At 36.4% G+C, this 27,896-nt stretch overlaps 1 protein-coding gene across 1 annotated transcript; it reads right to left on the bottom strand.

Moving 5' to 3' along the window:
* Positions 1-24,825, bottom strand: LOC110115522 (phosphoglucomutase, cytoplasmic). The gene is made up of 18 exons (XM_020848783.2): positions 24,572-24,825; positions 20,599-20,680; positions 18,933-18,988; positions 18,551-18,664; positions 18,363-18,425; positions 17,777-17,896; positions 17,589-17,689; positions 17,043-17,102; positions 16,858-16,957; positions 16,616-16,773; positions 16,448-16,543; positions 12,572-12,635; positions 12,400-12,481; positions 11,713-11,888; positions 11,490-11,566; positions 732-864; positions 451-567; positions 1-348 (listed from the first exon to the last, which is right to left on the bottom strand). Exons 1-18 carry the CDS (start codon positions 24,650-24,652, stop codon positions 277-279), a joined length of 1,752 nt encoding a protein of 583 aa, XP_020704442.1. The 5' UTR covers positions 24,653-24,825; the 3' UTR covers positions 1-276.
* Positions 24,826-27,896: the final 3,071 nt, after the last annotated feature.

Below are 27,896 nucleotides of genomic sequence, written 5' to 3'. Positions count from 1 at the left end.
GAGAGTTTATTTCTTATCTATTGATTTTATTCATCAAAAGATATATTGATGAAAGTATATAAGGTTGCACAAACGACCATCATATATGTGGAGAAATAATGAAATCAAATATATTCCCAGGCAAAAGGAATACAAAACTTCAAAATTGCATGGCAAATTCGATTAACTCGTCTGTTTGTGCTAAAAATAGGTAGAAAAACAGGAAGAGATGATTTATTTTGAATAAACTGAACAAGTGGTAGAAAACTTCCATGCTATTAGCCGATTGTCATATACTCAGGTGATGACAGTAGGTGCAGAGCGTCCTGTGAACTCTTTCATCTTGGAAAGTTTCAGTGCCACTTCCACCTACAATAAGAAATTGATAACAAGCAGAAATGAGGATACAATGAACATTGGTTCGAGGTAGAGAGCAAAAGAAGAGAAACTAAACAAGCTCAGCTTTCATACCAGAGGAGCTAGAGCTTCCTGTGAGTCCCTCGAAGTCTTTGAAGAATCCTTCACATACTGCTCAATGTAGAGCCTAATTGTGGCACCTTCTGAGCCAGTTCCAGATAGGCGGAATACCTTCAAATTGGAGAAATCAGGGTGATATCAAAAAGGCTATCTAAACAGTTTATATATATATGAAAAGGGAAATAAGAACTTCCAGATTCTACAAAATTCTGGACGAAGTTGTAGAAGAGTTGATATCAGCAACAAAAAAATATACTGAGAAGGAAGAAACATACCAGCCGGGAACCATCTGCAAACAAGAAACGGATTCCCTGGTGCTTGGAGACCGAACCATCCACCGGATCCTTGTACTCAAATTCATCAGCATCCACAACATCTGAGACATCTAATCTTATTGCCTTGATTATCCTGCAAAAAGCAAAATAAATAAATTCTATGTTTAATTATGCAAGATATCACATTTGCTGCAACAAAGCCATTTGATGCATGATCTCAACCAAGCCATCGGCTTTGATACCGCTTTAAAAAGTGAACTGAGGGACCTTGAATTAGATATGCGAGTGGTTAAGCTCATTTTCAATTAAAAAAATTGAACTTTGGAGTGAGAGCCAACCACTTTTTATTTCTACACCAACTTATTTTTAAACTATCCATACTAAATCCAAAACTCCACATACCTTAATAAGTTTTAAGTCACAAAGAGGGCAAGCCTACCGAATTCCTACAGTAACGGGGGTTTCATGCATTGGGTGCAACGTTAAGGGTTGAAGTTACGAGGATCTTTGATAGAGGAAATAATGAAATATTTGCATAGACGTATGATGAGAACTCTGTGTAAACTTTACTCATTAATAAAAAACGAACCAAGAATTACTTTTAAAAGCCCTGACATGACTCAAATTAGTATCAAGACTACCAGTTTGACGCCACATGATTGCCTAGAACAACAAAATAAAAGTAGAGTAAAACAAGACTAATAATCAAAAAAGGGTTGTGTTAGACCCGACCAGTCCATGCTGGACCGGTCTAGCCGGCCCTTTACAAGGGGCCACCCAATTTTATAAGCGGCGGACCAAGCAATCCGCCCTCTTGGATTTGCCACCCAAGGTGGTTGGGCCACACTAGAGATTTCAATTAGGAAAGAGGGGTGGCGGCTAGGACTAAGGGGGAATTTGGGTTTAATTATTATTTTTTTAATTGTATGATTTAAGTAGGAGAAAAAGATTAGGGTTAGGGTTATACAATGGATTGTGGAGGCTTTTGTTCTCAAAGTTTGGCGGCTTGGTCTCTAGTAGCATCTAGGGATTGAGAGAGGTAGAACCTCCTCTAGAGTCGAGGATAATTTGTATCTTGGTATTTTCCTTCCATTATTTTTTTATTATCACAATAAAACTATTGCTTTTTGGTTTTTCCTTGAAGTTTGGTGGGTATTTCTCGCTGTTTTTGCTAAGATTGATAGATTTTACTTAAGATCTTCAAGTGTGTCCTATCAAATTGGTATCAAAGTAGATTTTGGGCCAGTTTTTGGGCTATTTTTGTGAAAACCAGCAGCTGTTTTTGGGCCGAAGGGGCTGTTTGCTGTTTTTTGAGGTCAAGATCCAGATTTTTTAGTCTACAAAAATCCGCGTATCGATGGAGGCCAAGAAAGTAAATGCACTGGAAGAACGCCTTGAAGAGGAGATGAACCAAATGAAAGCAACGGTTGAGGATAGAATATCAGCCATGCAAGGTCAAGTTTCAGATCTTCACGATATGGTGTGAAGAAGTTATTGGAAAATCAAAATCAAACGGCGGCATCGGAGGGATGGGGTCCGGTAGTGAGGAATACGAATTTTGAAATTCGTAGGAGGAAAAATAATGTGGAGATCATTGAGGAGAGAGATGGAAGATATGGAGAGGCATGGTTATGGAGGGCATGCACCAAGGGGTGCTATTTGGGAAAGAAAAGAGGAATGCTAATTTTGAAGGGAGGAGAGGAGAAAGTGAAGAGGGGTATGGGTATGAGCGTGGAAGGGAGGATCGGGATTCTTGGGGAGGACCAAACACTTTGGAAAGGGATAATTACAGAGGATTCAGGGGATATGGGGGAGATCCAAAGGTACGGAAGTTGAAGTTGCCCATCTTTTAAGGGGAGGATGCACGTGGGTGGATCTACAAGGTGGAAAGATATTTTACCGTCAATGAGTTGATTGAGGAGGAAAAATTGACAGCAACTGGCTTATGTTTGGAAGGAAAAACATTGATTTGGTACTAGTTGAGAGACATGAGGAGGCTCATAAAGAGTTGAAGGGAGTTCAAGGAATGATTATTGAAACTTTTTCGAACCAACAGGGGAGGGGGCTTTTATGAGCAGTTCTTTGCACTAGTGCGGGCAAGTTTAGTGGAAGATTATCACAAAAGATTTTAGTACCTGGCAAGTTGATTGGATCGACTATTAGAGACTGTTATGGAGGGAAATTTTATGAAGAGACTCAAATAAGATATCTCAGCAGCTATCAGGGTCATGAGGCCTCGTGACTTGGTAGAGGCTATGGAGCTAGCACAATTAGTAGAGGATCAGAAGTACCAGCAGAGGGGAGTCAAAGGCAGCAGTTCAGGCGGCTCTTACAGGATGACTACCACCCTTCTAGCATCCAAGGGGCCTCCATCGAGTAACATTCATGAGAATCCCAGGGAGAAGCCAATAGGACGAAGGGGGGACTTCAAAAGACTGACTGAGAGTGAGATGCAGGAGAAGAGGGCAAAAGATCTATGCTTCAGATATGATGAGAAGTATACCCCATGGCACAGGTGTGGGGACCAAACTCTTCAAGTTCTCACCGTCTGTGATGACAAGGAAACTGAGGGAAGGCCATGGCGGTGAGAACCTGAAGAGTTCGATCTGAACCCGACCTGAAAATTCTGCGTTAGGATCAACCCGTTTGGCAAATGGGTTGGATTTCGGTTCACAAAATTGACTTGTTTTAAAAATCGGGTCAAATCTTGGTCAACCCGCTGACCCAAAATTGACCCAGATATGACCTGATTTCCCCACACCATAGTTTAAAATTACGCAATAAGAGGCGCACCTCTATGCAATTTAACCCCCAAGATCCTCATTGTTAAGCAATTCTGGGTCTAGTTGAGGCTTACGCCTCAGGATCCACCATGAGGCGCGCCTCAGAGGCCCAATTGTGCAATAATGGCTGAGGCGCACGCCTCATAAAGCCGGGTCCCACCCACTTAAGTTCCTAATAAAAAAAAATCCTATTTCCTCACTTCTTTCATTCAGCCTACCCGAACCGAATGGAGTTCTCCGCAAGCCCAGATCCGCGACCTAGCTTCCCTCGGCTGGCCTTCCCGCCGACGCCACCTCATGCCGATGCCCTCTACGACACACAAGTATAGGTTTTAGGTTTTTTTTTTTAATTCAAGGTATGATTTTTCAAGTTATAGAAAATCTACGGTTTACAATTTTTTGAGATTTTTGGTTTGATTTTACATTTGTGCATTAGAAAACATGGTTAGGGGCAAAGAAAAGTCAAATACATCTGCGGCGGGACCCTTCTTGGAAGTACAGTATACAGGTTGATGTAGGAGGTGGCGAGAAGACATGTATTTGAAATGCAATTTTTGTGATAATGTGGTGAAGCACATATAGTCAAGTGCAAACGAAGAGAAAAAATCGACTTCCAACACTTAGAATGAACTTCGTTATATATATTATGCATAACAAGAGGTTGAGAGATAAGAGGTTGATGAATAAGGGGTTGAAGAATGATGAGGACCCCTTGGTGTGTGATGATGTGACGTCTAATAATAATTGATTCATAGATGATGAGACAGATTTATCATTATCAGACCAACAACTAGAGGATCTAAGTGTGGATGTCTTGAGAGGCGAAGCAGATCAAGCGAGCACATCCACTAGTATCATACCACACACATCCACTAATACTGCAGCACAACAAGCAAACAAATGTATCTCACAATTTCTTATGTGCTATTACATTTAAAATATATACAATTAGCCATCACACTAATCATTTTATTGAACAAGGAAAAGAAAAGTTGATAACATTGAAAATGATGAAGATTTGACATTCATAGATACAATTGGAGATGAAGATGCCTCGCTTTAAGACCCATTTAGTGATGGGATATGATTGAATTTTAGATGCTCTGTTTTATTTGTACTTTGGAAGATTTGATAGACTTATATTTGTGATTTTGTACTTTGAATTATGCTATGAGATGCATATATTGCATTTATTTTATTATTTTCCACTAATTTCACTTCTCATTTAAATATTTTTATTGTATGATAGACGCTTATTGTTATTTACCTGCTAGAATACTTAAATTTTCATTTACGCAATTCTTCGACCGTGAGGCTTACGCCTCACTCACGGACGAAAAATGTCTTGAGGCTTATTTACGCAATTTTAAACCTTGCCCCATATAGACCCCATTCACCTCCTTCGACCATGGAAGCCAAAAGGGTTGGATCGGAATTTGGAAGCAATGACAACAACAAGCCGACGTCAGGGACTCCCGCTCAATGCATTCTCTTCAACCGAGAGGACAGACACTAAAACATTGGGGTATGGAGAGGCAAGAAGGCTCTCCCGCTATGAAACGAAAGACAAACACACAATTCTCGGGCTCGGTCTTCCTTTCTCCCTCTCTCTGTGGTTCACAAGCCTCCAAAAACCCTCGGCCATATTCTAATCGAATGCAACACGAAGTCGAACCCTCTTCTTATCCGTTCTTACGACCTAGTCGAGCTTAAATCTCCGCCTTGTTGTTCTCATTTGGCCCATTCCAGCACGAAGCCTCCCTCACTCCCTTGCTCGGTTGGTCTGTCCCAGGGAAGGCCAAAGATCCCCTCTAATGATCTCCCTCTCTCTCTCTCTCGTGTGAGGACCAGCTAAAGCCCTCCTTTTGAGTTTTGGAGACCCCATTCGTTCCGTCCTAAAGAAGGCCAAAGCCTCTCTCTCTCTCTCTCTCTCTCTCTCTCTCTCTCTCTCTCTTATTCGAATAAGGACGAAGCCTTCTCCGGCCCCATCTCTATCTTGCCAGCGATAAAGGGAGGTCCGACAGTTGGATTGAAAGTAACGACGACGATGGCCATGTTCGAGTTACATTTTCTGCTCGTTTCGAGTCGGGTTCCAAAAACCCGAAGGTCGTGTCAAACAGTAGCAGGTCAATAACAGGTTCGACCCGAACCTGACCTGTAACCCGATTTTCACACCCCTACTTAAAACCATGATGAGAAGCATAGAGGAGGTGGGGGAAGGTTATCTGGTGGAGCTACATAGGCAGGAGGGAATCATATTATATGAGGGTAGGGACATTCCTCCTTCAGTGCAGCCATTGATTCAATAATTCAGTGAAGTTTTTCAACCACCTCAAGGATTGCCACCGCCAAGGGAGCAGGAATACGCTATCACCTTGAGGGAAGATGTGTCACCTATCAGTGTCAGGCCCTACTGCTATTCTCAATTTCAGAAGGATGAAATTGAGAAGTTAAGGGATTATCAGACCCAGTGTGAGTCCTTTTCTAGCCCAGTATTACTGGTTAAGAAAAAGGATGGGAGTTGAAGATTCTGCGTGGACTATAGGACGGTGAATAAGGAAACTATGCTAGACAAGTTTCCTATCCAAGTTATAGATGAGCTACAGGAAGAGCTGAGTGAGACAGTTATTTTCAAAAAAAATGATATGAAGTCAAGGTATCATCAGATCAGAAAGAAAAGCGAAGATGTGCCAAAAACTACTTTCAAGATTCATGAAGGTCATTATGAATTCCTAATGATGCCTTTTGGCCTCACTAATGCTCCAACCACTTTCCAGTCCCTCATGAACAAGGTCTTTTGACCCTATCTCAGGCGATTTGTGTTGGTATTTTTTGATGATATCCTGGTTTACAATAAATTAGAGGAGGAACATTGGGGGCACTTGATAAGGTGTTAGAGGAGCGCCAGCTGAGGATGAATCTAAAGAAATATTATTTTGTATAGGCCAGTGTGAAGTACTTGGGGTATGTAATCTCTAAGGAGCGTGTAGCAGTAGATCAGGCCAAAATTCAAGCTATGTTGAGATGGCCATTACCTAAGAATCTTAGGGAGTTAAGGGGAATCCTAGGGCTAACGGGCTACTACAAGAGGTTCATGAAGGGATATATCTTCATTGTATGGCCATTGACAAAAAATTTGAAGAATGATGGTTTCTTATGGGGGGAGGCGGCCACAACAGTTTTTAAGAGCTTGAAGAAAGCCATGACAAATGTGCCTGTCTTGGCCCTAGATTTCACTCAAGTCTTCATGGTGAAGACAGATGCCTCAGGATATAGATTGGGAGCAGCACTCATGAAGAGTCATTGACCCATCACATACTTCAGCTAGGTGTTGACAACTAGGGCAAGCATTTCAGTCAGTCTATGAGAGAGAATTGATGGCCATTGTGTTAGCCATCTAGAAGTGGCGACCCTACTTGTTAGGCCGACACTTCATTGTCAGGACGGACCAGCGGAGCCTGAAGTATCTGTTGGAGCAGAGGATGGTGATAAAGGAGCACTAGAGATGGCTGTCAAAGTTACTGAGATATGATTTTGAAATTCAGTATAGGCCAGAAATAGAGAACAAGGCAGCAGATGTCTTATCCAGGTGTATGGGGGAGTTACAGACAGTAGCTGTTTCGATACCACTGATGCTGGATTGGGAGGCCATTAAGGAGGAGAGTGCACGAAATGAGTTAGAGACTCCTGTGGAAGGGGAGAGGCTCCTATACCAAGGGAGATTTGTGATGTTTAGGACATCAGTTCACATTCCACACCTACTCTAGGAGTTTTATGGGAGCACTATTGGGAGCCATTCAGGGGTGCAGAAGACTTACAAGAGACTTGCCTCAGAGTTATACTGGAAGGAGATGCACAAAGATGTAGACAAGTAGCCAGATGTGAGATCTTCCAGGGAACAAGTACATGGCTATGTCTCCAGGAGAATTATTGCAGACTTTAGCTCTATGATGGATTACCCCGATCAATAGGGTTCACAGTGATTTTTATGATAGTAGACAGGCTAAGAAAGTATACTCATTGTATTCCCCTATGATACCCCTACACAACAGTAATAGTGGACCATAAGCTTTCATCAAGGATGTAATCATAAGGCACATAAACTCATTGTTGTCCAAAAATTAAGCAAACTTCCTAAAAATAGTTGTTCATGCTACAAGCCAATAGTGTTTCAAATCTGTATAGGTTCTAAACAGCAGATAGGGATACTGTAAAAGAGGAAACAATTTTAGTGAGAAAATAACAAATCCACTCGGATATCCTCCATTTGCTTGAATTTATTAAAAATCATTTTATGAGTTACCTCTATAATATCATTCTTTCCTAAGTAGTTGCATTACAAAACTTATGTTTTTTTTTTTTTTTCCCAAATATCATTGGTGATCTGCAGACTAAAATCGACAACTAACAACCACCTCCTGAAACCTCCTATGTGCTACTAAAACATTGGCATATATATTATACTAGATACATATTGATGGGCTGGCCGATTTGATTTGAAGAGAATAAGGAAATCTTCTAAATCAAGAGGGAGCTATTTAAGAAGATTCTTAATCAAAAGGAATTAATTATGAGATGTTTCCTAATTGAAGAGAGCATATTTGGGGGCTGATTAATTAGGAAATATTTCCTAATTGAAGAGTACAAATTTGTGGGCAGATTTGGAGAGGATTAAATAGGAAATATTTTCTAATTGAATATGGCTAATTTTGAGGGGATTAATTAGGAAATATTTCCTAATTAAAAATGATAGATTTGGGGGCTGATTTGAGAATTGTTTTGGGAGTGAAATAATTAAGAAAATAGGAGGGAATCGGGGGAGGTCTGTTTGAGTATTTACTGTTTATTGTTTGCTTTAAATAGGTGATTTTCCTAGGGTTAGGGATAGGTGTTGTTTGTTGAAATTAGATTGTTTTTAGGGTGTTTAGACTCTAGCCGGCGGCTAGAGATTTGAGAGAACCGGATCTTCCTCTCCAATTGAGGATCCACTTGTATCTTGTCTTTTCTTTCATAATACTTTCAATAAAAAAGTGCTCGTGTGTTTTATTCATGATTTTATTGTCGTTGGTTTTTCTGAAATTGCTAAAATTAGATTTCAACCAAGGCTTTTCGTAAATTTCTGCAAGCACTTCCTAACAAAGTGGTATCATAGTATTTTTTTGGGACATATGGTGGCAAATAAAGTTGATGCCTTTGAAGAGCATCTTAAGAGAAAACTTGGCCAATTCAAATCGTTTGAGGATAGAATGACATCAATGGAGGAAAACTTTACCAATCTAGAAGAAATGATAAGGAAACTATTGGAGCTTCACATCCAACCAACAACAATGGAGTCGAGAGCATCGTTGATTGGACGGGGAAGTAGGGGAAACCCTAATATAGGGACGATGAGGGAGGATCGAGAGGTAGAAGTTTTGGAGGAAGAAGAGGAGATGCCATCTTTGGAGCCACTTCCAAGGAAAGGAAAGGGTGAAGAAATGGGATTTTTTATGGAGCTAAAACTTTGGAAGGAGAAGAAGATGGGGAGAATATAGAAGCACCAGACATGGTTCAATCACTCCTACAGCAATATCGAGTGGTGTTCTGATGGGGACATCAGCAGCGATTTCGACACATGTACCTTCAGGAGATGCCGGAGATCAACGGCCACGATCATGATCTGTATTTTCATCATTTTATGTAGTAGTTTATTTTTATTTTATGTTTTTCCGTTTTTGCCCTCATGGGTATTTTGTAGCTATTGCAGGCCCAGGGGCATTTTTGTCTTTTGCTTCTTTGTCATTTTGAGGCCTATTTATAAGGCCCTTTTCTCATGAAATAGCTAGTTTTTGGTTGAAATGAAAAATATTTCCCTTTGTTCTCTTTGTGAGTGCACTTCCCTTTGATCTCTTAGTGAGTTCAAAGGGAGAACTAGATCTCTTCGTGAGTTCTAGGTTTAGTCCAAGTTTGTCATGTGGAAGTAAATTTTTGAAGAGATTCGAGGTGAGGGAAATCAAAGACAAAATTTCTCAGATTTCATTGTTCTTCCTCCTCTCACCCTAAGGCCACCGACTCCTTTGAATCCAGCCAGGCCGCCGGCTTACCCAGCTCAACCCGCCGGCCCTTCCTCCGTCCAGCAGCCACCGGACAGCTCCAGCCGCCGATTTTCCCCCCACCTTGCCGCCGCCTCCCTCTCCCCATCCTCTTTCAAATTTCAAAATCTGAAATCTAGGAGTTTCTTTGGCCATTAAAGGTTTCCTAAATTGTCCTCTTAATTCTTGCAATCAAAATAAATTGAAATTGAATTTGAATTTGAAATTCAAATCCAATCCAATTGATTGTTTTAATTGAGGAACCTCCTATTGCTATTAAAACTGAAATTTTAATTTCAGATTTTGTTTAATTATCTGATATCTGTTGAAGATTACATCGACCGCATCCAGTACACATTAGTTGATGTGATCGACGAGCAAAGATCAAAAGGACGTTGGATCATCCTTGGACGACCGCCATCCTCCACCACTCCGGCCACCAATCCAAGAACGACGATCTTAGGCTCCTTCTTCCTCGGAGTGACCTCGGTTCTAATGTGGAGACTCTTCTTCCGCTAAAGCCTAGACTAGTTGATCGTTTGGGCTTCAAAGGTGAAAGTTCTCATTATTAAATCACGGATTCTTATTTATCGTCGTAGTTTTACAGTTGATCTTTGCATTTTCTTAAATTGTTTGGTTAATCGACTCCGCTCTTCTTAGCTTAAGCAAGTTAAAAACCACGAATTCCAAGAATCAAACTTTTTCCATAAGTGAAAATTTTATGTGGATTATTTTGTTTAAATTGCTCTCTTTAATTTCTTAAAGTAACTCCATCGCTTGCTTGTTTCACATCATGTTCCATCCATTCAGGGTTGCCTCCTCTACAAGAATGCGAGCATGCTATCATCATGAAGGAAGGAGTCTCACATATCAGTGTTCGTCTGTACCATCATCCCCAAATCCATAAGGATGAAATTGAGATATTGATTAGGGAGATGCTAGAGAAAGGGATCACTCGACCCAATGCCAATCCATTTTTCAGTCCAATGCTATTAGTCAAGTGCTTTAGTTGCAGTTTCCTTCGTTCCACCTTGAAGACAATGTGGCACTTTGGGAGGGGAGTATTGATGGATCGACCGATTTGATTGAGAGGGAATCAGGAAGTTTCCTAATTAAGGAGAGCTATTTAGGAAGATTATTAATCAAAAGGAATTAATTAGAAGATGCTTACTAATTGAAGAGAGCATATTTGAGGGCAGATTAATTTGGAAATATTATCTAATTGAAAATGGCAGATTTGTGGGCCGATTTGGAGAGGATTAATTAGGAAATGTTTACTAATTGAAGATGACAGATTTAAGGGCTCATTTGAGAGTTGTTTTGGGAGGAAAATAATTAAGAAAATAGGAAGGAATTCGGGAAGGTCTGTTTGGGCATTTACTGTTTATTGGTTTTTTTTTTTTTTTTTTGCTTTAAATAGGTGTTTTTCCTAGGTTAGGGATAGGTGTTGTTTGCTGAAATTAGATTATTCTTAGAGTGTTTGGGAAAACCAATGGCTAAAGATTTAGGAGAGCCGGATCTTCCTCTCCAATTGAAGATCCACTTGCATATTGTATTTTCTTTCATTTCATAAAATTTTCAATAAAAAAAAGCATTCGTGTGTTTTATTCTGATTTTTTTGTCATTGATTTTTTCTGAAATTGCTGAAATCAAATTTCAGCAAGGCCTTTCCTAAATTTCTGCAAGCACTTCCTAACACATACATAGTCATATAGCTTGAGGAGTCATTTTAGCGACATGCAGAGGAATGCTCAAATATAACCAAAATATATATATGCAAGAAGATAATAATGCCATGCGAAAAGAAGAAAAAATGTTGGAACTTGACTTCAAAGACATACTTCTGATCACATATGGAAAATCAACCTTGTTTTAAACAAAATGAGCATAAATTGAAGGATTACTTGTTAACTTCTTGAAGGGATGATTGAATATTCACCAAATATGACATCAGTTCCTTCGCTCCAGCTGCGTCCACATTCTATATTACAAAAATTAAACTATTCAGTAATAACATAAAAAGACTGATGTTAGTTGAGCAATAATATTGAGAAGGAAAAATTTATATTGCTACTTCCTCAACTCCCATCACAGAAATAGGTACGCAAACTTATTCTATCATATTACCTCATAATCATATCGAGTATAAAAGTGGCGACCATAGGTAGCCCAGTGCTGATGAACTATGTCTTCCACTGTAACGAGCTTACCCCCATTAAGGTTGTCCTTGTTCTTGTAGGCAAGAATTGAAAGCCAAGCTAAGACTGCCCAGATCCCATCCTTTTCACGTATATGATCTGAACCTGAAAGTAAATAAATATGTAACTTTAGCTTTCGTAAATTAGACCAGAAAAAAAAAAAAAAATCAATAGAGATCTCAATAATTAATCTATTTGCATGGCATTTATTTGTTAGTATTCACAAGAAGAATGTGAAAAAAGATGTGGAGGAGACTAATTAATCAGTTGGTGTAGAAATACGGATTCGATGGTCCACACCCATAAGCTACACTGACAGTGTTTTAAGCCCTATAAATGTTTAGGACGAGCCCAATCCAATAAACACATAAACTAAAACATATTTAGATATTTACCCATTTCAATTAACTAAAAGGATTTGTTTTAGAAAGGTGAGTGTCAAAGAAGACACGAGCCAATCTTCAAATTCAAAACAAATTGGATGGGGTCTTAAAGACCTCAACCAACCAGCCTAGGCAAGGGTGTCTAGCTAAAAAGATTGAATACAGGAGAAACTGATACCTTCTTATAAGTACAAGGTAGCTGAAAATGGCATAAATGATGAAATATAGCCTACCTGTCCCGAAGCTTTCTTCACCACATATTGAACAAAGGCCAGCATCCATTAAGTTGCCAAAGAATTTCCATCCAGTAGGTACCTAAAATAAATCAGCTCTCTGTCTGTAAGATACCGATATTAACAAGAAAAAATATACAATGGGTAGCTACTGCAAGCACTTTTCAAATACCTCAAAGAATTTCAGACTTAGATTCTGTGCCACAACATCAAGAGCTGCAGAGGTTGGCATGCTCCTAAAAAAGGTTCCCAGAAGTTAGCAAAACAGAGTTATATGGTAACTATCGACATGCCAAACTAAGGAAAGGAACAGGATGAAAAGATCACATATCTAAATAATCAACCTGAACCAAACAAAGTGATTTCATTAAAGAAAAAAAAAGATCTAATTATAAGCATTGTATCTATCTTCTAAAGAAAAAAATCCCACGGTTCTAATTAGTATTTATTGAACATTCAACTAAAAAGAGTAGAAACAAACATCATCGTTAACTTTGAAAAACTATCAAATGAGCATGAGCATACAATATACACCATAATTCAACATAGGCAGTAAAAACACAGTGTACAAACAATCTGCAATTCAATGATTTGAATTCCTTTGCTGAAAAATGTAATTATTAACCACACTTTGACAAATATGTTATAAAATCCATAGATGATTTCTAGGCTATGTTATTAAATCCATAGGAGTACCAGGTGTCCTTCAGAGTGGAAGGTGAAAACTAGTTTAGTTTCATGTTGCTGTTAGTGAATGCAGCGATGTGTAAATTTACTGTGCTGGTTGCATAAGTTGAAGCTCCATATGATCCTGCATCCCATTGATTATTTTGGCTGTTTGAAGATTAACTATATAGTCTACTGCCACTGGATTTTTTTTGGGGCCATTCGTAGGTGGCCCCAGAGAACAAACAACATTCCTTGCTCGTGGAGTTTGGAAAACTGAAGGCATGCCTGGGTGTTTATATTTATATCAAATAGGAGGCATTTTTTAGTAATTACCAAAAACAAGAACATGAATCCTATTAAATCATGTGTTGTAATAGACAAAGACGTGGGATGTAAAACTAGAGATCACTTGTAATAGGGACTTCGACTTCTGGTGATTTTTTCAAAGCAACTGTAAGAGACCAGCATTTACAGGAGTTGTTTGGCGGCTTCTCTAGTTCTGAGTTTCAAGAGTTGTTTGGTGGCTTCCCTAGTTCTGAGTTTCAAGAGTTGTTTGGTGGCTTCCCTAGTTCTGAGTTTCAAGATTTTGAGGAAGGAGATTCATACATTTGTATTATGGAGATTTAATAAGAGAGGAATTTGGCTTCTCTCATTGGCTTTTACTTGAGAAAGATTGTGCTGAGATTCATCCACAACTGTCTTAAATTATGAGAAAAAAGATTTGACATGTTTTGTTACTCTCAATTTGTACTCCTTTATACATTTCATAGTAGAATTATCCAATGTTTTAAAAATCGGACCGGTCCGACTGATTCAACCGTGAACCAGTCATAAGGCCAGTCCAGTCCACTCTAAAAACCGCTTCTGCATCAAACCAAACTAAATCGGTCAGAATCTTCGGTTCAACCGGCGAATCGATAAACCAAATCTGGTTTCTTTAGAACCAACCAGTTCATTACCACATTTTTTAAATAAATAAATATATTATATTAAAGATTAAATATTAAATAAATTTCTTAAATAAACAAATTAATTTATATTTAAAAAATAATTTTAAATTAACATGAAAATTTTTATTATATTTATTTGCCCCAAATCACCGTAAAGCATCTTCCCATAGCCCCACCACTCCATGTGAGCTCTTAACACAAGAAAAATTAAAAAGCTATATAAAGAATAGCAATAAAGAGTTTCCACATGATGTGGAGGTAAATAGATAACTTCAGGTTTATGAGATCATAATATATTTAATGTCCATAAAATTCATTTTTAAACAAAACTTTTAATAAATCATTTACCATGTGAATAATATTTATTTATTACAAGGTTTAAAATTGCATAAAATAAACCTCAATGCATTTTTCGTCCCTAAGGTGAGGCGTAAGCCTCGAGGCGGTGTGAGGCGTAAGCTTCACAGACGCAGAATTGCGTAAATGAGAATTTAAGGGTTTTAGCAGGTAAATAATAGCAAGATTCTATCGTAAAATAAAAACATCTAAATGACAAGTGGAATTAGTGAAAATTAAGAAAAGAGATGCAATAAAATCATGTTCCAAAATACAAAACCACAAAATTATAGTCTATTAAAACTCCTAAAATACAAATAAGAAGGGACATATATAATCCAATCAAGTCCCATCACTAAATGATTCTTCCAGGAAATCTCCTTCTCCAATTGTATCTATGAATGTCATATCTTCATCATCTTCAATGTGATTCACTTTTCTCTTCTCTGTTCAATAAGAATGCAAGTTTTATCATGTTACTTGCACACTTGATATAAATATAATGTAATAGCATATAAGAAGTTGTGGAATACATTTATTTGGATGTTGTGCTGCAAAGCTAGTGGATGTGTGTGGTGTGCTACTAGTGGATGTGTGTGGTGTGCTACTAGTGGATGTCTCCACTTGATCTGCTTCGCCCCTTAAGACATTCATACTTAGATCCTCTAGTTGCAAGTCTGATAATGAAAAATCTGTCTCATCATCTATGAACCACTCATTATCAGATGCCACATCATCACACACCAAAGGGTCCTCATCATCCTTCAACCCTTTATTTCTCAACCTCCTTTCTCTCAACCTCTTGTTTTGCATAATATACACAATGGAGTTCATTCTGAGTGTTGAAAGTCGATTTCTTCTCTTTGTTTGCACTTGACTATATGTACTCCAGTTTTGCTCACCCGTAGATACACCACCCTGCTCCATCCATAATATTACTTGTGTTCAAACACAAGGTGGTTTGACCAAGTATTTTCCTATTTCGGTTAGATTACATCAAGGATCAACAATGTGTTCCTAATCGCCCCGAGAGCTGAATAGGAAAATAAGCAAGGAGAGAGCGAGAACAATGTAAAAGAAAAGAAGCAAGGATAGAGAGAATGAGAAGAGAGATCTGTACTTATTTGTCCCTATTTTCATAGTGAATTTCTTGGTGTGGTGTAGCTCCATGGTTTTTTTCCAATTTTGGGTTTTTCTAGGTTAAATCCTGATATCCTTTTTCTTTCAACTATTTTTACTCACTAGTTTGTTTCATCATGTGGTTTACTTCCATCCCCAACAATATTTATTTTCTTTTCCAAGTATTCAATTTGAGAGCTGAATCCGTTGTAAATTCTTCTGCAAAGTTGTTTTGAGTTTTTATCCATGTTGTAGTTGCTTCTGTTCACAGTTCCACCAGTCTTTTCACATTGATTATATCACTCAACCTTGTTGGTTCTCCACTCGCACTTGTTTACAAGCCTAAATGATATCCCCCCTTTTTTTTTTCTTGTTACCAAATTTTTACATCAATTTTAAAACAGCAAAAAAGGATAAGAAAAGCTCTGTCATCTAAATCAATCACATTTACGAATTACTCAAATCAGCAGGACTATAAGATAGCCATGTTGGATTAGGAATGAAGTGATGACCTCGCTTGTAATTCACCAAAGTAAGATAAAATGGTAGCCCATTAGCTTAGCTAAGTAGCATAAAAATAAAGCCTATCATTTGAAAAAAAAGTGAGGTTTTCATCACAAATTTGCCAATCAAAGAATTAATTAAGAATTATCTAATAAGCACAGTGGCATAAGTAGTCAATTATCTATTAATTCTTTCTTTAAAATTAATAAAATTTTGCCATCTTATATAGTTATGTCACAATGACTCAATCATTAAATTAAGATAAACTAGGATGGCATAACACAATACATCACATCAACTTTCCGCAGTCATCTGTAATTCCACCGAGTAGCTAAAATAGCCCACGTATCTAACCAAATATTACTAAAATATGAACTGAAAGCTCACATAAATTGAGTGAATCAAAATGCATGCAGATGTTGAAAAATTAGATAAGGATTTAGTAAGAATATTAAGTATACAAAATCTACCTGGCAACACCCTTCAATCCAGAAGAAAAGTAAGGAATGGATTGAACAGCATTAGCAGCAATGATGGCAACAGAATCTGATGGGGTCACAAAGAACCTAAAAATAAAGAAAATAAAATTATCAATTTCCAGTATGCCAGCAAAAATTACTTCTTTCATTGTTCTATACCTTTTACCCAAAATCATGTTGCGATCTGCATCACCATCAGCAGCTGCACCAAACTCGGGGGGTTCATCTTGTGGGTTAGATTTGCCCAACCCCATTCGCAAAACTAGTTCCTTTGCATAAGTCAGGTTCGGGTCCGGATGACCTCCGCCAAAGTCTTCCTGTTTGCATAATGCAGGACATTGATATGAACAAGGGAACTTAACCAAGGTATATAGTTGATACTCTCTGCTGTAGTGAAATACCTTAGGTGTGCAATTTAACAGGGAACTTTCTTTTGCACCAAGCTCTTCAACAAAAATGCGTTTTGCATAAGCTCCAGCAACACCATGAAGAGCGTCATAGCTGTTAATGGAGTAAAGATAACGTAATGCCAGTAATTCTAAAAGAAGCAAAAATGAGATTACTACCATGTGGCAAGTATGCATACCAAAATGTGAAGTTTGGCGATGCAAGAAGCTTTTGGATGGACTCAAAATCAAAAATTGACCTGATATTGAAGGTTAACAGAGAGCTTAATTTTGAATAGAATTTGATTCTCAGGAATAATTAAAATCAAGCTGTTAGAGAGAGATGAGTAGCATCAATATATATGCCCTGAGAATGTGCAAATGAATGTGCAGACAGGTATAGAAGATTATATAACAAGCACAGTTACTGAACCTACCTTATAACACAAACATGGACGTCGAGATAAACACATAAAACAAATAAAAATAAACACAAATACTAGCTAATATTTTCTTGCAAATAATAGCTACACTTCCATAAAGTGAAACAAAATAAATATAAATGTCTAAAAGCCTTCTTGCAGAATAATTGTACCTTCATCTGGTTGATTCAATGATCTATCATATCAGTTAAATCTTGCAAGACCAATTTGAAATTTTAAACCAAGTTTCAAACAGGAAAAATATTCATTTGAGGCCAATGAGCAGATCTATTCTATGCTTTGCTATAGCAGAAAGTTTCTTACTTCATCAATTCCACATAATCACTGGCAGAGTCGAATACCTCCACATCATAACCTCCTTCAGGTCCAGTAAATTTGGTCACCCCGATGGTAGAAATATCTACCTGCAATAAAATGGTCCAAAAAACTCTTGAATGAAAGCAACTACATGCAGAAAGGAAACAATTTCACAACTGTGGTAAAAATCGTACATCTGGAAGGTTCTCTGCAATGAGGTACTCCTTGATTGTCTTCGTGTTGGCATAAATTTTATCAGTAATAGCCTCTGGAGCAGGTCCGCCATTTTCCATATTGTATTTGATTCCAAAATCCTGGGAAGCACAAGTTCACTGTTAGTGGAAATGACAAGCAAATTTCATACCACAAATTCTGATAGAAAATATGAGAAGGGATAAGAGATTTTATCCTAGTCTTATGGACGAAGCCGGGATGTTTGTTATTCTTGCTACCAATCATTGCAGTAAGGCATTGCAATACTTGACAAATTTGAAAGGCTAATACTGAATGTTGCCGATAATTAGCCTCTGCTGATATATCATACAATATAGTCTCTCAAGACAAAGAATTAAATACTAGCTAATGAAGAAGGATAAAAGCAAAAAAAAATCATGCTTAGTAAAACACTCAATGTCTCCATAAACCATTGAAACTTAGAATCACTTTGAAAACTTGCAAAGAATGCAAATAAATTTTAAGCAAGAACAAGAAATCTAATATCAAATTGTAGTTCTAAACTCATTTAAAATTCTTCAAAGATGACTGGTAAGAGAAACATGCCTCATGTGGTCCACCTGGATTGTGACTAGCAGTCAAAATAAAAGCACCTGTAGCCTTGGATCCCTGCAGTAGATAAAGGTGGAGGTAATAAGGAAATATAGATAAAGCCGCCAGGAAAAAAACAAAAATAGTAATAACCCCTATAAAACATATCAATGGACCTAAATGTGTTAAAGCAGTGCCCTTACATCTGCACCAACTCTCTCACGAATGACACAAGACACAGCGGGTGTGGAGAGCAGACCATTTAGACCAACCCATATACTTCTGACTCCATTTGCAGCTGCCATTTTTATGATGATCTGCCAATTTGAGGAACACAAGTTAAAGAAAAATAAATGAAAGTTTATGAAGACTGGCAAAAATGACATCTAGCAAAGCAGTTTACTTTGACTAGCAGCCAACTAAATAGTTGATTTTACTAAATCTATACATCTAGCCATCTATTTAATTTTCTTCAGCAAAGACGGCAAAAATGACAATTTTCTTTAGCAAAGCAGATTTGCTTAATGTTGTCAAAGGAAACATATGAATTGACAAGCAAAAAAAAATCATGGGCTAAAAGTAAACCTGAATAGCATCTTTTGAGAAGTATCGGCCATCCCCAGAAACAACAAGCGTCGCACCTGCATTTCAAAAGTGAGGGCCAACTAACGGTTGAGGAAACTTAATATTTTAAGAGTTAGCTGTTGCAGATAGTCACATTTGTGAAAGGGGGAGAAAAATGAAAAACAAAATAAAAAAGATGTACCATTGTAAATAGCATAACGGAGCATATAAAAACAAATAAAAATTTGCACCCTCAAAAAAATAATTATGCACCATTAGCAATTTTTTAATATGTTATAAAAATTTTCATAGATCACCATTTTGATTACATTCTCACAAACTAAAAATAAAAAAATTCGATATAAAAAAGCTTAAGGATTATTTAGCCAATAGTTTGAGCATTCAGTAAACTGCATGACTACATCAGATTAACTTAATTTGTCAGTAAAAAAGAATAACCCCGTCAAAAGGCAGGACTGTACAGGGGAAATGGAGGGTAAACCACACAAACAACGAAGGAAGAACGTTTACAAACCTATAGCCAGTTTATAATCCAGCTACTGCGGTGATACCATGAAGCAGTCAACCGCAAAAATTATGCCACTAAGCTAGCAGGTTTTCTTGGTAGCAAGCTCGGTATAGATTCATTCATTGAATAAAACATGACAGATAAGATGTTTGTTATGACCTGGTTATTGGCTAATCAATTCAGGTTTCCTTGACAGCAAGTTCACTTGGTGTAACAATCAGGTGGAATAATTTGCGATGAGCACAAATATCTGAAGAACCAGTCCAAATCAAACTAAAGCAATCAATCTGGTTTGGTTCTAGTATTGGTTGGTTCGATTGTGGTTCCTAAAATGCTCATAACCAGCATAATGGGTAGGTTCTCAGTTGTGGTAGTTACATAATCTGAAATCAAACCAAATCAGATTAACAAGTTTAAATTTTATAAAGGCAAAATAGACAAATGATGAAATGAATGGGACAATAGTTAAAAATTATTGTATTGTTGTATCATTGTAAAATAGTGGAAAATGAAGTGGACTACAACTATATAGTAGCTTTTTTTTTGTTAACGTAGATGGCAGATCTAAATTACTTATACTAAACTCAAAATAGATGTAAGGAGAAAATGGAGGTGCGGGGAGAAGAACAAGCCACCCCACCCGCCCCACAACACAGGACACAATTTCCTTCTGCACACTTTATTCCCTTAAAGGGACATTGAAGTGATCAGCTATACTTTCATCATTCAAATAATTAATTCAAAGGCTTAAAATCATGTGATAAAAGTCCTCAAAACTCAATTATCTCTCCTTAATTTCAATAGGAATCAAATTAAACAAATTTTAAAAGCACTCTCTTCAATGACCACAATCAAAACCAATTTTTGCAACAATTCAAGCATAATCTCCTACAATAATGGTTGAATAAATACAGTTTATGACTTCAACAAACAAATATCAAATTCATAAAGTTTCCACTCTGCCCAATACTGTCTAACTATTGGACAACTAGCAAGAAAAAAAGGATAAACTGACATAACTTCAATAATTTTTAGCCAACAAATTCTACCAAAAAGAAGAGCTACAAGACAAACAGCAGTTCTGCCCCACTCATAGAATGATAGAACATAGAGCTGGGCCAGTAAAAGTCGCAATTCTAACCTGAATAGAAATCTTACCTTTTACTTTCTCAGAAGTAAGTGCATCGAATGTTGATTGAACAAAATTATGAAGGTAATTAGGTTGCTGAAACACTACAACCTGAATAAGAATTGAACAACTAAAATAAGTTCATTGCAAAAACAGAAAATGAATACACATAAAGATAAGCAGGATGCAATAAAACATGCCGACCATTATTCATGACAAGCAGTGTAACAACATCGATATTTTGACTCTGCTTTTTTTTTTTAGTCAATATAAGTCCAAATCACAAACTGTCTTCTCCATAACATCGATATTATAGTGTTTTAATTACACAAATTTTTTCAGAATTTTTGGGCAATTGTGAAAATCCTTAAGCAATTGGCATCTATCGGTACAAGTAGAGATTTTGGGACCGTCAAGTATCCGTTTTGCAAACCGATTTCATCATAATTTTTTTAAATAAAATGAGTTATTTTATGAATATTTTTCTATAATTTTTAAAGCCCCAAAAGAATTTATATGAATTTTATACTGAAATTTTTTTATTAAATTAATTATATAATGATAAATTATTATTTTAACATAATATCCTAAGTCACTAAAATGTTTTAAATACTTATCCCTTATCAATTTTGGAAACAAGAAATGTAAAAAAAAAATTAAAGAGAGAAAGAGAAGAGAGAGAAGGAAAAACTAGGATTTGGAGGCCGCTGAATGATTTTTGTCAGTCGAGCCTGTTAGGAGATTTGCTCTTCTCGTTGTAAGGAATATTTGCCTTATTTTTTATTTCAATAATTTTATAATTTTAATATTTTTTGGTCAAATTTGTGTTTCTGTTACCGAAAAATGATAATAATTTTATATTGGTAAAATATTCACTGTATAACTTTTTATATGTTATACAGATTAAGATTATAAACATTTTCAGTATTTATTTGAGATTTTTCACCATGTGATTTAAAAAAATAGCAATTTTTTCTTACTCAGAAATTTATTTTAACATCTAAAAATAACGCTTTAGTTCAATAAAAGCTTCATAATGTAGTTATATACAATCCCTAGTAATTTAGTTAATTTCTAAAAAATATGATTTTTTTTCTCAGTGGGATTTTTTGTTGTAAGCCGTTAAGACATTTTAACACTTTCTGAATTAAGCTCAATTATACTTTATTTGTTGTAATGCATTGAAAATGAATGTGGATAAGTGATTGAGATTAATGTTATAGTATTGTGGTAAAAGATAAGTAAAGATTTGTTAACCAGTTAGTTGGAGACTGATTAACCTATATATGATAGTGGGTAGATGGGATTTCTTTTAAATACTATGGTTTGATATTATCCTCTAATGATTCATGTAATATTGATCACGAGTTATAAGGAGATGATTATTGTGCTAGCGGACAAAGAGTGACGACTTTGTTTACTAAGCCAACGATTTATTGACATTGATGTGATACTAAAAAACACCGTGATAATCAGAATTCTTATTTGTTTAGTGTGACAACTGAAATGACTGTTATTGAGGCAATGTTCATATTATTGTATGAATTTATTATTAATATTGTTATTAATTTATTGAAACAAAAAGTATGATATATAGTTATATACATTGAGCACGTGATATACATAATATATTGAGCATGTGGTAAAATACTAATTTAATACAGATATAGAACAACTGTATAACATGTGTATAATCCTATATGATTTTACTATATTGATTTGATTTCGATAGCCTTTATCAATAATTTAATTTTTATCTCTTTATACGATTTCTCTATTGATTGTAGTATTGATATGACGATTGTTTTTGTGATTTGACACTCATATTGATTTATTGTCTTTTGAAGCATACAGTTTTATTATTTCTGCATTGATTCAATGATCACATGAATGCAATTGTTATGATTTAATTGTTGATATGTGATGTAGGCAGGGGAGGGCGTTCAAAATAGGTTGAGTTAAAAATTTTGTAAGTTTCTTCTTGAGTCAGCTCATTAATGAGCTTCTACTTATGTTTTAGCTCATAATTTGGTTTTAATTAGGTTCATTCCCCCCCCTATGTGGCCCATTGATTTCCTCCCCTTGGTTCCTTCCCTTTCCCTTGGTCTTTTCAATTTGCTCCCTGGCTGCTTTCTCGTGGCTGCCTCTACCCGGTTCCAGTTCTTCCTTTTCGGTTTGCTACCTGGCTGCTTTCCCGTGGCTCCTCTACCCGGTTCATGTGCTGCCTTTTTGGCTGCTTCCCTGGCTATTTTACCCGGTTCCTGTGTTGTCTTTTTGGGAGTTGTTTTGGAATAATTGCAAGGCTGTTCGGTTGTTATTTTTTGAGTAAATGCTGCTACTTTTGGTGGCTTTTTAAGTGTTGTTGAGATTAAATCTGGACTAATTTCTGGACAGATTTTTTGAACTGATTTAATGGGACTTAATGAAGATAAAAGGACTGTTTGGTTGTCCTCTTTTCTCCTATAAATATAAGGTGTTTGGGCAAAGAAAAAAGTATGCTATGTGGTTGATTTTTGGAGCCTAAACTTGCGGATTCCTTCGTGGAAAAGCTTGAGAGCTTGTTCCACCTCTTCCTCTTCTTCTAGGAAAGCTTGCGAGCTTCTCCTCCATTTCGTCTCGGCTTCTAATCTCTTTCTTCTCGCTGCAAGTGACCACTCCAATTGTATCATTCTTCTCAAAGCAAATGAAATGCAAGTTTAGGTTTTTATTATATAAGTTTGTTTGTGTCAAAGTTTGTAAGAGTCGTTTTTATTTTATAGAACTTGTATTTTGTCTAATTTGTCGTATTTTTGGGAATTGTGTGTAATTTCCTAGGAAGTTATTGTTTTTACTTGCAAAAAATTTGAGGCTTTTCCAAATTTTTGCATGCATCAATATGCATATTGCTCATTTGTCGTGCTTTGAGTTCAGTTGTAGGATTTGATCTTCTGCTGGACTTTTTAGCTCATTGTATGTGGTTAAATAATTTCAGGTAATGGTAAGGAAGCAAGAGTGTGAGATTGATCAGGATCATTTAGGTTCATATTACTTTTCTTTTGTTTTAGTTATTCTTTTGTTTTAGTTATTCTAGCATATTTTATCGCAAACGATTTAAATAGGCGCATTTTATCTGCAATAACTCCCGAAACATGCTAAGGGTATTACCTAATGCTTCATTTATCTACAGGTCAGAATCATTCCTTCTACAACACTCAGGTACATGAAAACAAGATGCTGTCGTTCAAAAATAACAAGTAACTTTGCTTTAGGAAGTAACCCATAAAATTGCTTGTCCTTATTGTATCTAATTAATTGAGCTTATGTTTCAATGATTATAATTAATAGGCTTGGTTAATGGGGAAATGTGTACAAATTACATTAGTCTGGTCATTCTTCCATATTCCAAATAAAACTTCTTAAACTTTGATAAAATTGACATCTCAATCAAGGAAATCCCACTTGAAAGTATTAATTGAATATAGAGAATAAAGTCAGCAAGAAAAGTTATGAATTTAATCACTGGAGTTCTCCAAAAAGTTAATTCCGCCACCTTTTAATTACAAATAAATAAATTTAGCTCAAAAACAACAAGCCTTTGTACAATAATCAATCTCAAACAGGGAATTCTAAATCCCAAAAGAGTGAGAAATCCAATAACATTTCAGCTCAAGCGCCGTGATGAGATAAAGATCGCTGCAGAAAATCCCTAATATGTAAAAGATTGATCAAATCATCAAATGACAGACTAAACAGGCAAAATAGCATAGGAAAAATTAAAAACCAAATATTTTTGATGAGAAACATCTATTATCGTGACCACATATCCACAGAACAGAGGAATCGAGTTCTGTTGTTATGATTTCGTTCATAGGACAGAATTTCAAGCCTATCCCATCGATTGCAACACGATCCAACCTCACCCATCCCTTCACCAAGATACAATGTTTGTATACAAAGATTTTTAGATCTACAATTTTAATCGTCATCAATCCTAATATGGAAGCGAAGTGAAGTAAAGCTCACCTTTTTCCTCAAGCCGGAGGTTCCTGGCTTCTGGCCATCGAAGGGAGTCGTTTCCTTACGGGTCACTTCAAAGACCACCATTTTTTCTTCCTTTCGAGCTCCTTCGGATCGTGCAAATGGATATGCTAGGTAGGAGAAGACGAAATTAGAATCAGATAAAATGCATAGGTGGAGTGCACCGCGAGTTCTCGAACACGAAAACCTTGGGGACGAGATTTGTAGGTGGGTTGATTGCTCTCTTCACGGCTGTTTGGTTCGAGATAGCAAACGGTGTTAACATATAAACAAAAAAAATCCACTTCTTGCCAGCTGCCATGGTTAAAACTTGTACGATCTTCCATTTAGTTTCTATAAATACTCATGTATTACCTGTATTCTGCTATCATTAAGAAATAAATATTTCTCTTTTTTCAGATAATAATCATCCCACACATATCTGCAAGCTCAACAATGCTCTTTATGGCCTCAAACAAACTCCTAGACAGTAGTTTAAAATGCTAACAGGATTTCTTCATCAACAGGGATTCATCACTAGTAATTCGGATCCCTCTCTCATGATATATCAGAATAATGGTTTTAATATGTATTTTCTAGTTTATGTTGATGACATTATTTTAACAGGAATTGACAACAAAACGTACCATATCAAAGCTTCTTCAAGCTCTCCAACACTGATTCAACATGCATAGTTTGGGTGCTCTTACGCAATTCTTGGGCATTACCGCCAAACGAACATCCACTAGTCTTCTACTTCACCAAGACAAGTATGGAGAAAAATATTCCTCATTGAGTTGGGATGCTTAATTGCAAACTAGTTGCAACACCAACTCATATGAAATCACATCAGCAAGCCGACTCTCCAATGTTCTCCAACCCAAAACTTTACCGTCAATTGGTCGGAGCACTCCAGTATCTCACAACTACTCGTCCAGACATCACATATGACATCAACAAAGCTTGCCAACATATGCATCAATCAACCGATCTCAACTTTGAATCACTCAAACGTATTCTATGTTATGTAAGAGGGACTATACATTATGGATTACATCTCAATCCAAATACCCATCTCACACTCCGAGCTTATACAGATGCAAACTGGGCAGTAAATCAATATGATCACAAGTCTACCACGGGCTACTGCATGTTCTTGGGAACAACTCTCATCTCCTCGAGTGCCAAGAAACAAACAACGATTGCAAGATCATCTACTGAGGCTGAATATCATGCTATTGCTACCGCCGCAATCGAAATTATATTGCTACGTCGTCTGTTACATGAATTCGACTGCACACAACATTTGCCAACTATATTATACTGTGACAACACATCTGCAATAGCCCTCGCAAACTGATTGACAAGTCCATGTCATCTGCTTGCAAGGGCATGTTAACATATAAACAAAAAAGAACACTTCTTACCAGCTGCCATGGTTAAAGCTTATGCGGTCCTCCACTAAGTTTCTATAAATACTCATGCATTACTTGTATTCTGCTATCATTAAGAAATGAATATTTCTCTTTTAGCATTTCCTCTATTACCTTTATTCCTTACTCGCCTTACGGCTACCGAAGGATAACAAACGGCATCCACGACCATCTACGGAGGGAACAGGATATTGATATATATTGGAAATTTTGACTTACACAATAAAACACTCAATTATTTTTCTTTTCTTTTTTTCAAGAAATTTATTTAAAAAACCATTTCATATTAAATTATTATTAATGAGAAGTCACCGAGCGGATTGTTTGTTGGACTATGAGTTATTCAAAAATAATTCAAATAAGTTTAATACATCAAAGATATGTTACAAGGGAATAATCAAAAGTATCTAAGAACAGATATATCTTATGTACATGTATAAGGATATGTTATTGCATACTTAAACATTCGTGGTGATAGAGAGATTGAGTTTAACATTCATGTTCTGTACAAAGATCTATCACACACACATATATAAAAAATAAGTACATGAATTATAAGAGAACATAATTTTACCTCGTAACCTCAGAAAAGGAAAAAAAAAATTATAAGGCCTAGCCGACTTAAAATAATTTCACTAATATTTGTATTTGATTATAAGTGAATCCCTGCATCAAGGGAAGGCCGCATCCATGCACTGTAAATAACACATTAGTTGGTTGAAGGTGGAAGAACTCCTCGACACCAATCTAGCATAAATCTTAATATTTTGGTTGGAATTCATTGTTGTTGTTAACATAATACATCGATCTTAGAAGCGACAATGTGTGTTAACATTATTAAGGATGGCAAGTGATGAAGTCGGCAGTTGTTACGAGTAAACATGCGATAATGATTAAAAAATTGTAAATCGGTGGATCATAATTAGGTGATGGTGGTCGGAGAGTCAAGAACAATTAATATAGTATTAAGTCCTCCGCTAATGATCCGAATTAAATCTAGTAAGAATTTACAAAGTTCATTTAAGATCTATTAAAATTCTATGAGATTTTAGAATTTATTCTAATGTAAAATATCTATCAAGAACGGTGTGTGGCTTGAATTAAAAAAGATGAAAATATATATGTTAAGTAAAAAATTCTTTGGGAGCACTGCGACACTCTAATTAAGGCGTCGATGCCCTCTTTGTGATTTGAAAATTGCTTGGGTAAGTTGCAACCCTGTAATGGCAGTGCTGGCTTATCTATATGTTGAGAAGCATTGTAAAGGGGGCACTGCCCTCCCTATTTCTTAGCACAACAGAGTTGTAAATAGGGTGTTGTGGTCCTCGAAAGCAGCACTACAACATCAAGCTCACTATTTTGAGTTATAGAACCTTCCCTTTAGGAGCATTGCAAAGGTGAGGATGATGGCATTGTGATGCTTGGTTAATAAATATCAAGATCCACGTTTTTATTCTTAAAATTTATTCATTTTCATCCGTCGGGATCGTCGACTAGAGAGAGCAGGAAATGATTCTAGAGAGAGGAAGTGGAGTTAGAACATGGAGCCAATTTTGTGTCAAACCAATCAAGAAAATTGTTCGCCTTGGTGTAGGTTACCGATACTTTGTCTTAGATTTCAATTTCAACACGTGTATGAGTACTTATAGAGTTTTATTTGATTTGGTTGAAACAAATGCAATTTTACTAAGATTTAGAAAGTTTTTATCATATGACTTTTCATATATTGTAGAATATAATATTTTGATCACGTTGATAGAAAACATGCGAATATTCACTGAGTGGTTTGATTCGTACAGTATTTAAGTCTTTATGTATGTTGATATTTCTAAAAAAATTTACAGTACAATAAATACTTCAAAATGATACTATTGAATATATATATATATATATATATA

This window comes from Dendrobium catenatum, unplaced genomic scaffold (assembly GCF_001605985.2).
Source record: "Dendrobium catenatum unplaced genomic scaffold, ASM160598v2 fragScaff_scaffold_651, whole genome shotgun sequence".
Classification (NCBI taxonomy): domain Eukaryota; kingdom Viridiplantae; phylum Streptophyta; class Magnoliopsida; order Asparagales; family Orchidaceae; genus Dendrobium; species Dendrobium catenatum.
Note: the sequence above shows the minus strand (reverse complement) of the source record. Positions and strands in the feature narration are given on the sequence as shown.

Excerpts from the sequence above, each read along its gene's own strand:
- LOC110115522 (XM_020848783.2), bottom strand. The coding sequence starts at position 24,652 with ATGGTGGTCTTTGAAGTGACCCGTAAGGAAACGACTCCCTTCGATGGC. Across the intron at positions 12,636-16,447 it reads GGATTGAAGGGTGTTGCCAG|GAGCATGCCAACCTCTGCAG; the intron begins GTAGATTTTGTA and ends AACCTTTTTTAG. Across the intron at positions 11,889-12,399 it reads TGAAGAAAGCTTCGGGACAG|GTTCAGATCATATACGTGAA; the intron begins GTAGGCTATATT and ends ATTTACTTTCAG.